The sequence below is a fragment of the Cryptomeria japonica genome, chromosome 5 (assembly GCF_030272615.1).
Source record: "Cryptomeria japonica chromosome 5, Sugi_1.0, whole genome shotgun sequence".
Taxonomy (NCBI): Eukaryota; Viridiplantae; Streptophyta; class Pinopsida; order Cupressales; family Cupressaceae; genus Cryptomeria; species Cryptomeria japonica.
In genome coordinates this window covers 368,182,463-368,192,385 of record NC_081409.1, presented here as the reverse complement: position 1 = coordinate 368,192,385, position 9,923 = coordinate 368,182,463, and the positions used below count along the sequence as shown (strand labels likewise).

The 9,923-nt window shown below is 35.5% G+C and overlaps 1 protein-coding gene across 4 annotated transcripts; it reads left to right on the top strand.

Moving 5' to 3' along the window:
- Window positions 1-4,051: 4,051 nt before the first annotated feature.
- LOC131034805 (trihelix transcription factor GT-3b) lies at window positions 4,052-8,028 on the top strand. Of its 4 annotated transcripts, XR_009103845.2 has the most exons (5): window positions 4,062-4,874; window positions 5,994-6,565; window positions 6,676-6,777; window positions 7,046-7,127; window positions 7,580-8,028. XR_009103845.2 is itself a non-coding variant. In XM_057966412.2 (3 exons), the coding sequence occupies exons 1-3, from the start codon at window positions 4,599-4,601 to the stop codon at window positions 7,056-7,058; spliced, it is 861 nt and encodes a 286-aa protein (XP_057822395.1). In that variant the 5' UTR covers window positions 4,052-4,598; the 3' UTR covers window positions 7,059-7,352. The 4 variants fall into 4 exon arrangements, 1 of the variants encoding a protein (XP_057822395.1); XR_009103847.2 differs by lacking the exon at window positions 6,676-6,777 and having other exon boundaries at window positions 4,058-4,874; XR_009372622.1 differs by lacking the exon at window positions 7,580-8,028 and having other exon boundaries at window positions 7,046-7,352.
- The last annotated feature ends 1,895 nt before the right edge of the window (window positions 8,029-9,923 follow it).

The window sequence follows — 9,923 nt, the reverse complement described above, 5'->3', positions numbered from 1 at the left end:
GTGTTGCATATCATCAATCAAGGCGATCAGATCTGATGAGATATGATTGGATTCAGTTTGCCTCGAGGTCGATAAAGAAACCCTAACTGCCTAAAGTTTGAATTAGTTTTTGGCGAGAAGCCCTGTTTATAAATATGCAAGTCTAAATCGATGAAGGTGCTGGTGTTGAATGATAGGGTGTTGCTGCATGTGAGAGAATAAATCAATCAAGTGCTCAATGAGTTTTAGAGGACAAACTGTGTGAGAGAGAATCAGGTTAAATAATTCAACCGGTAAGAGTGAGGCAACCGATAGTCTGCAAATGAGTCTGTGAGAGGAGTATACCAGTGGTGACTGAACCGACAGAGAAGAGCTATAGAAGATTGCAGAGAAGGGAAGTTGAGATTCGACAGAAATCAGGTGGTAGACATCTGACTAAATTATCAAGACCGGTGGTGGAGAGCAGCAGTGTAGTAGAGAGAAGAGAGAACTGGTAGAGAGCAGAACTGACAAAGAAGAAGAAGAGACTGAACCAGTGAAGGTGCAACAAAGATTAAGTTGCATCAAGAGATAGGGTTGCAACTGAGAGGTGAGCAAAGAACCAATAGAGAATTGGAGAGAGGAGAACTAGTAGAGAGGTTTGGATAAGAGTTACAAAGCTCCTTTTGTAACAAGGCTATAACTTGTATAATTGATTATGTTCATTGAAGATCATTGAGTTGGAGCTCTACACAGGGGTTGGTTCTCCTTGGGTTGGTGCCCTAAATAAGGGGTTGGTGCTCCTTGGGTTGGTGCCCTAAATAAGCGGTTGGTGCTCCTTGGGTTGGTGCCCTAAATCGGGGGTTGGTGCTCCTTGGGTTGGTTCCCTAAACATTGTAATCAGATTTCCATTGTGAGGCTGGATTGGAGCAGTAGACTCCAACAACATTTCTCATTGAGGTTTTTCCCATCTTGGGTTTTCCTCGTACATCTAGTGTTATGTAATGTCCCTTTCATGTGTGATTGCATTTGTGTTAGTCTCCCATCTAATCAGTAAGTCTGCTTTCTGTTAGATCTGTTAACCGGTATACACACATAGGATAGAAAAGGGAGAAGTTTGTAAACCACTGATTCACCCCCCCTCTCAATGGCACATTGTGTCTAACATAAAGTTCATCTTTCTTGGATTGATGTGGTTGCTGCTCTTAGGGGGAGTAGTGTTGTATGTGATTGCAAATGGAGTAATCAAAATTTTTATTTGGAAGAGGGAGAGAGAGCTATTGTTGGTAGTTTTGCATCCTTTTTCCTTCATGTCAAAGGGGGAGAGAGTTATTGTTAGGGGAGAGAGATAGAGAGTGTTGTTTATTATTGTTGGTACAAGTGTTAGCATCAATGATAAAAGGGGGAGAATGTTGGAAACTTGAGTTATATTGAGTTGTGTTGCCATTGATGTCAACCTATTTGGTGTTGTCATTAATGTCAACAAGTGTTATAGATGGCTTGGAAGTGAGTCATTTGATGTCGTTGTGTGGTCTAGTAGTGATGTTGAGTAAGTATGAGGTGTTTTTGGAAGGCTAGTATAGTGAAAGTTTCAATATGCAAGAAACAATATTTATATTGATGAAAGAGTATTTAAAGTCCCAGTGGAAGAATGCTTTACATTCCTCCAATTTTTGAAGATTATGGATTGCGGTTCTAGATATAACGATTATGATATGTGCATATTGTACTATTAGGTTTTTGGATCCTCTAATGCTCAGATGATAGAGTTGGTTATTGTTGTTTCTAACAGTGAAGGTGTATGTTCTAGAGAATGCTTGACAATTATATGATACGTGGATTCAAGTGTTGCAGCTTGGAGGACATGTTCATTTGGTTTATACTATGTTCCAATTCAATTTTCTAGTGCTAGTTTGATTGGCAAGAGAAGTTATGTTGTTCTCTGTTCAATGTTGTCAGCTAGTTTGGTTTTCCACTAATTGAGGTGATGTATCTTTTTGGATCATGCTCTTTTGGTTTGGATATGCATTGAAGGTTAAGTTTAAATGTTGTTATGGGTCTCATCATGGCATGTGTAGATCCGTATTGTATATTATGCATTGGAGTCAAGATTTTTGGTCCAATTGGTTAACGCGCATTATTATTTATTAGTACATGTTTCATTTAATGTCGCCTTTGGAGGATGTGTTAGTGTGTGCAATTTGTTGGAATCATTTTTGAAGGATGTGTTGTGATGTTTTTGGGTCCCCTTTATCTCCTGGAGTGGACTGAATTTGGTATTATTGGTTTGAGTGGCTTAATTTATGTAATAATTTATATTCAATTTGTGGCTAACCTAGTTGAGGGTTTTAATGAATGATATTGTATATATAGATGTGCAGTAGTACAAGTTGATATATGGAATGTGCGTGAATTGATGTGAAGTAGATGTGAATGTTATGCAAGTAGATTTGGTGTGAAAGTTAGTTTGTGAAGATATTTGATGATGATATCTTTTACGTGATAGTGTTTTGAGACAATGATTAATGTCCGATGTGTTTGCCATGATATTGATTGCTTGACACAATGGTTGGAAGATAATTTCATGATCAAGAGATCTTGTTCATTTCAATTCATCTATTCCCTGTACATTTCAAAAGATAACGTGTTCCTTTTGGTAGCTTGTGCAGTCCTTTGTATCTTGCCCTAAGGTTGTGTGCCTTAGTCTTGCAAGTCCTATCAAGTGTAGTGAGCTCCTTGACCTTGAGCCTAAAACATTGTAATCGGTTATTCATATTGTGAGTATGATTCTCACCGTGGTTTTTCCCTATTTAGGGTTTTCTATGTAAATCTGGTGTTCATGTGTTTATTGTGCTTTGTGCTTTCATGTTTCATAATTGTAGTAATAAGATAATTGTGGTTTGAAGTTTAAAAGATCAAGAGTAGAGAAATTAGAGGTCTGAATTGTTTCACCCCCCCTCTCAGTCTTGTGGTGTGTTCAACAATGTCATTGTCCACACGTGTTAAGAATGAGCATGACACTTTAGACCAAATTTCAAGGTGAGGACTTGAGCATTTATTTATATATCCATAAATAACAATGAATTAATGCATTTCTATTGGAAAAATATAATCATTTAGAAGAGACTAAGAGAAACAAATTTCATCTAAGCCTAAGTCTCTGGGCACATTATTATAGTTGTCTAATCTGATAAGTGAATGCCTATCTTGTTGGATGGATGAATTCTTATCCTATTTGTTAAGTAGATGACTACTTGAACATACAACTAATTGAACATCTAATAACTTGATAAGTGAATACATTTTTTAAGAAAAAAAGAGTGAAATTTTGAAGAAAACTCGAGGTTTGTTATATGGACAATCCTTAACTAATTTCTCTTTACATGACTACACATGATGCTAAATAAATGACATGTTTATTTCAATTTTAATGATGCTTGTTTTTATTTAATACAGTTATATATTTTGAATTTTATTCTCAAAAAGTTTACACATTGTAATCACTTACTATATTTTTCCAATACTTGTGTAGTTGAGAGCTTGCACATGACAGATAATACCTCCCTTGTGTCCGACATCTAATGATACTTAGTCAAGATTTCAAGAATTATGGAAGACAAGAATCAAACATTCAACCTATACCCTAGATACTGATGCAAACAAAAATATTAATTTGATGCTAATGAATCTATCTTGAATTATCTTGCCAAATTTGTTTTAGATGTTAGATAATATTAAAATGAATAAAAATTACATTATAAGTACAACTCCAAGTATCATAATAAAACATTTCATAGATCCTACACAATGTCAAAAAAAAATAATAATGATGTTAACTTAAAATATAAATTTAACTTTTATTAATTATGAAATGATTTCGTCAATCATACATCTAACCAAATCATTTGAACAATTACAAAAATTTAATTCAAAATAAAAATAGATAAATCTAAAGACAAGAATTATAATTAACCCCTAAAAATAATTACATGATGTACATGCTTATTATATTCATTGAACCTATTTGTTTTTCAGTGGAATGTTATTTTTCACATTGTTATTAAGCATGGACTGCTTTCTCATTCGAAGAGACTTGATTGAATGGCACACTCACTTTTTTGAAATTCGCAAATCATGTGAACGCTTTGGAAATAGAATCTGATCTCACCAATTTATTGGCATGGCTACTGTTTGGTAAGCTCTAATTGTAAAAGAGATTCCATCCATAACTGCCTAACTAGTGGGGATGGCATGTTCCTCACGCCACGCTCTTCTGGTTTGGTGCTTTCTCTTTCCCATTTTAAAAAATAATTTGACATCATTGAGAGAAAATGCAGATCAAAGAGGTGTGAAACCTACTGTCAACAATACGGGAAACTTTAATATTGCCTTCCATACTTAGTGGGGTCAAAGTAGGGCAACTTCAAATCAGCCGACTGCAACCTAGATTCGCGCGGCCAATAATTTTGTAACCCATTTCCCAACTCTACAGAAATCAAAACCAGAGTGAGCAAAACTATGATGGGTCATTGCTCTGAAATCTCATCGTGACATTATAGTTATTTTATGGAATCTAATGTAATGGGGATTTAATATATCATGAAAAAGTTGTGGGGTTATTGAGGCTCGATAGGAGTAAAATGCAAGGTGAAAACTTTAGTGCAATGGCTTTGGCATTGCATTCATCATCAGAAACAGGACAATTGAAGAAAAAAGACGAGAGAATCCCTCAATGGAGTTTCCACGAGACCAAGGAATTCATCGCCATTAGAGCAGAGCTTGAAAAAGATTTTACTCAGACGAAAAGAAATAAAACCCTCTGGGAGATCATTGCAGGAAAAATGAAGGACAAGGGCTTCCGAAGAAGTGCAGAACAATGCAAATGCAAATGGAAAAATCTTGTCAACCGCTATAAGGTACAATTCTTGTGTCCTGTAGATTATTTTGGGCATCGAAAAACCCTTACTTTCATTTACATTTATATGTTTTAAAAAATTCTGTGGAAACGTAAAATATGATCTAACAAATTTCCTTTTGAAATTGTCGAAACTACTATATGGTAATACCTTGTTTAAGGTGAACGTCAATCTACCTTTTCCTTTTGCAAAAGTCTGAAGATAATAGATCATATTCTTTTACCCTATTCTCAAAAAGTTGGAAATTTGAACTCAATATTTTGACAATTTTTCGAGTAGTGAAGTGCAATCTTGTAACCCTTTTTTGGTGAACCTCAAGAAGTATGTCTTGTAATCCTAATTTAGTATAACACTAAAAATTCTCTCCGTTTTTCTGTTTTCAGAAAAGCTGAAATTCGAAAGACCAGTATTTTAATTGTTTTACTTTGTAAAACGCGAAGTTACAGTCTAATTATCCTTTTCTGTAAAATTCGAAAATTCTGTAAAAACTGAGAATTCAGTCTTGTAACACTATTTGTGAAACCTTGAGATCAAGGCTCTTACTCTGTTCAGCGAAAACTGGACATTCAAACGCCATTGTTGTGGTCATCTTTGTGATATACTCAAAGTTCAATCATTTAATCCTTTTCCGTAGGACCCAAAAGTTGAGTTCTGCATGTATTTTGTGTGTTGCCCCAAGAATCCAGTCTTTTACCATTGTCTATGAAAACGGGGAATTCAGTCCTGCATCCCTATGTGTTAGTTTGGTATTTTACATGCCACTCTTTGCAATGATGTGGAAACTCCCCAATACCAATCTGGCAGTTTAGGGTCAGTCAAATTTCCCTTTCTCGATCTAAAACTAATCCAGCATAAATTGCTTTTCTTGATCTAGAAGACTAGAACCCATCTATCAATTTAGGGGAAAGAGACTCAAAACGTGACAAACAACTGTGCCCTCTTTTAAAATCTTATTGTAAAAATTGCAAATCCAATCCTGAAATGTTATTTGTCAATTATTTGGGGATCTCTATTACGTTTCTTGTTGAGTTTTTTTAGTGGGAAAAACCAAATTATGTTCCAATTTGTATCCGTTGTTATTTTGGATGAATGATTAATTCAATGACCCTTTCTACTCAGGGAAAAGAAACCTCAGAATCTGACAATGGAAGACAATGCCCTTTCTTTGAAGAACTGGATTCAATTTTTAAAGAGCGTGAGAGAAATATGGATAGATTGCTATTGGAATCAGAGTCTGGAGTGAGACCCAAACAGAAAGTAAGGAAACTGAAACGTTTATTGGCTGAAAAATCTTCTGATGATTACTCAGAAGATGAGGAGGATGAAGAGGAGGACAGCGAAGATGAGAAGATTGTCAAGAGAAAGAAAAGGAGGGCAGATAAAGAAAGACAGAGAATTACAGCTGATAAATACCGTGCAAATAGTATGCAAGAGGTGCTTGAAGATTTCTTCCATCAACAACAGAGGTTTGAGGAGCAATGGAGAGAGGGAATGGAGGTGAGAGAGCAAGAGAGGAGATTAAGGGAACGGGAATGGAGAGAGACAATGGAAAAATTAGAAGCAGAACGGGTCATGAAAGAACAAGCTTGGCGTGAGAGGGAAGATCAAAGACGAGCTCGAGAAGAAGCGAAGGCTGATAGAAGAGATGAGCTCTTTGCTGCTTTAATTAACAAACTCTATCAAGAAGAAGGGTACTTATTTCTTTCCTTTGATTCTTTCATCAAAACAAAATACTATGTTATGTGTCATGACAAAATTACTCCGTCAAGTGAACTTGGTTGAACTTGTGTTTATATAACAGAGTAGTACAGGTCCAGAATCAGAGGCTGTCTTTGTTGTGAGGATTTATTTCGTACATGCAAGAAATCTATCTCAATCGCATTTGGAATTGAAGAAACAATTGGCAAGTGCTATTCACTAACCATTAGAGAAAGGCACTATACCAAATTCTAGAAATATTGTTCTTTGGAAGAGCATCAATCATAATGCTTAAATGAAAATGTTGTTTGTTGTAGGCTGGTTTTGTCAAATGGTCCTTATTACTTGGGTTGAAAATTGGAAGCAGAAAACGTCTAATCTGAAAGCTTCTTTTGCTGAAATAAATAGTTTGATCTATATGTGAGTGTTTTTGGTTTTTTGCTTTCATTTGAGTTCTTTTATCTTCTGTACAGGTCCCGTAATTAAGCCTCACAAGTGATTGAAGTCTTGTCCTAAATATTGCCTCAGAAGCTACTCTGGATATAGATAGAAAAGGTAATATATTCTTGCTCACTAAGCAAGTCATATGTTAGCTTATTGATTATAGTTTTGCCTAGTCAAGGCAGACACAAATGGATATAACTATAAGAAGATGTTGATTTTGAAAGCCCCGATTTAAATCAGTTGCAGTGTGATTCAGTCAATGTATTTTTTTCATGGCATGAATTGAAAGCCTAAAGGCCCCCATTAATAAGAAGCTGTCAATCTTTTATTTGCCAATTCTGATTTGTAATGTTCATGCCTTGAATCATTACATCGCAATCTTTATTATTGCTTTGTTCTTTTCACATTTAAAAGTTAACTGTGAAGATATTTCCAACTTATGAAGTATTTATCATAGTGTTCTAAAGTTAGATTCTTGTTCAAATTATATTTCAATGCCAGCAACCTCTACACTTATTCTATTTTGCACATCAATAAATTTGTTTGCTTGTTGAAAATCTCAGGCAACAGCTATGAGTCAGAGATGTACGCTTGGTATACAGGGATTCCAAGGCTTCTTTTATCCCAGAGGTTGGTCACAAAATTGAAACCTAAGGGGTAAAAGATTAAACTACACAGTTAAGGCAAACTGTAAACATTTATCGCAAAGGCTGAGTTGAGGTATTAGCTAGGCCACAACACCAAAAGATCACCTTTAACTTTTGCTTGTTTCAACATCTACACAATATGCTCTAATCATTAGCTCATTTTATATTACCATCTATATTTCGAGAGGTTTAAGATATGAGGTGCTAGCAGAAGATGCTTTATACATTATTTAAGATAACCTTATTTGTAACAAAAATCATGAATGAAAATAACTGTAACGATTATGTAGTAGGCATTGATTTCACTTGTGAAATAAGTAAAGATTAAAAAGATAGTTGATAAGTTCAACTTACTTCAAGGCTTAGATTACTGTTTGACTTTTAACCTTTCTTGTGGAAACTAGAAACTTGTTCAAATTCTGCATTTTTTATAGGTGTGGGCTAAAGAAACGATATTAACAGTAGGACACGTATCACCTATTGCAAGCAACAAATGTAACTGATGCTTCTTCATTCTATTTGCAACATGATGAGGCTTAGATTAATGTTGCACCTTTAGCCTTGCAATGATCTTTTATGTGGAGATATAACCAATAAGCCTTCATTGTGTTCACAACATAATGGTATTCATGAATTTTTAGAGGTAGCTGTGGTATTAGCATGTGATTGCAAGCAACATTAGACAATTTTGTACATGAACCTATGAAACTTAGGGTTCAAACCCTGTTTGTTCCTTGGGACACGGGACAAAGAAAGCAGATAGCAGGAACTGTGCCTCTAAGTGCAAGCAACTGATGAACCTACGTTGTGTATGGTAGCATACTCATAACAAGAATTTTGCAAACAGGATATATAGGTAATGCTCATCAGTTGTAAAGAGTTCATGTTCATAAATGTTTTTTAACAGAATTTAGGGGTCTAAGTTTTGATGTGCATTGGAGGTTCACCATTGGGTCAAAGAGTAGTGTAATGGACACAACAACACAAGTAATTGTCATATCACTATAAAAGAACAGAATGATACAGCATAAAACAGGCCCATCCATTATTTTTGTTCTCAATTGTTAGTCCTGTCTTTTGCCCATTGAGACAACTATAAATTCAAACAAAACCTTATTCATCATCATTCTAACTAAACAGATCAGATTTTTTATATATTCTCTTCCCAATAACTACCGACCAACCATTCGAGTCTATCCTACTAATGCTGGCACTCTGAAATGAGGTATAACTTTTGGTCTCCTGTGAATACAGCATTGCTTATCTGACGTGTTTCTATATTTCTTGCAATGTGGAGGGTGCTGATCATCACACAGTTGGGTTCCTTCTAATCTATTATTTGCATGTCTACTTTTAATCAAAGTCATGGGATAAGAACAACATCAAGCTTTAATAACTTACATGGAATTAGCATCAAAGTATCTTTGCTTGAATTTTTTTTTGAGTTATTTAGTCAGGGAATGTTCAACTTAGGAGGACAATGAATATAATGTTGGTGCAATGGTTGGAACAAACCTCTAAGCTTGCTAACTATAGGGTGCATCCTCCCAAATTGCTTCCTCAGTATTAACTTTCCTTCATCTTGTAAGCTGAGCGCTAAGTTTGTATTGTAAGTTTTACATATTTTTACCATATCTTCTTTTGGTTGCGTCCTTATTGTCTTGACCTTCTAACCTTGTTCCTTCTATCTTCTAGCTATCTTAAGATATGTATCTGTTCTAACTTTTGCTGCTCCTAATTGCATGAGCTCTAGCTATATCCTTTTGTACACCTTGTAAAGTGCTTTTGGAATGTAATGAATTCCTCATATTCAGGATTCATGTATGCTTCAGATGTTGGGACCAATACCAATGTTGTTATTACTTTCTAAAGCTTTAGAGGTTAACCTCTTTATTGTGCTATTATTGTCTTCTTTGCCACTTGCTTACCTGCAAACTCAAAGGCATCTTTCAGCATAAGGTTTTGCAGTCTTGTCATTCCACTGCTCTTATAAACACATTTTTTTTCTTTCTTAGTATCTGCTCACGTCCATCTGCCTTTGTTTGATGCCCTGATCACCATTATTCTGCATCCCTGCAAACCTCATTCTTGGATATGCATGGCTGTAATCTTTTGGCTAGGTCTGTATTTGGTAGTATCTTCCAACACTACCACACTATTTTGTGGCTCAACAGCCCTTGCTTATCTCCACTCCAAACATGTCAATGCATGCGAGCACATGCAGGTTAAATTAGAGGTAGGTGTTTTAGGTCACTGCCAA

What these genes read in the sequence shown, in the direction of transcription:
- LOC131034805 (XM_057966412.2), top strand. Translation starts at nt 4,599, where the DNA reads ATGCAAGGTGAAAACTTTAGTGCAATGGCTTTGGCATTGCATTCATCA. An exon ending in ATCTTGTCAACCGCTATAAG is followed by an intron (nt 4,875 to 5,993) that starts GTACAATTCTTG and finishes CTTTCTACTCAG; the next exon opens with GGAAAAGAAACCTCAGAATC.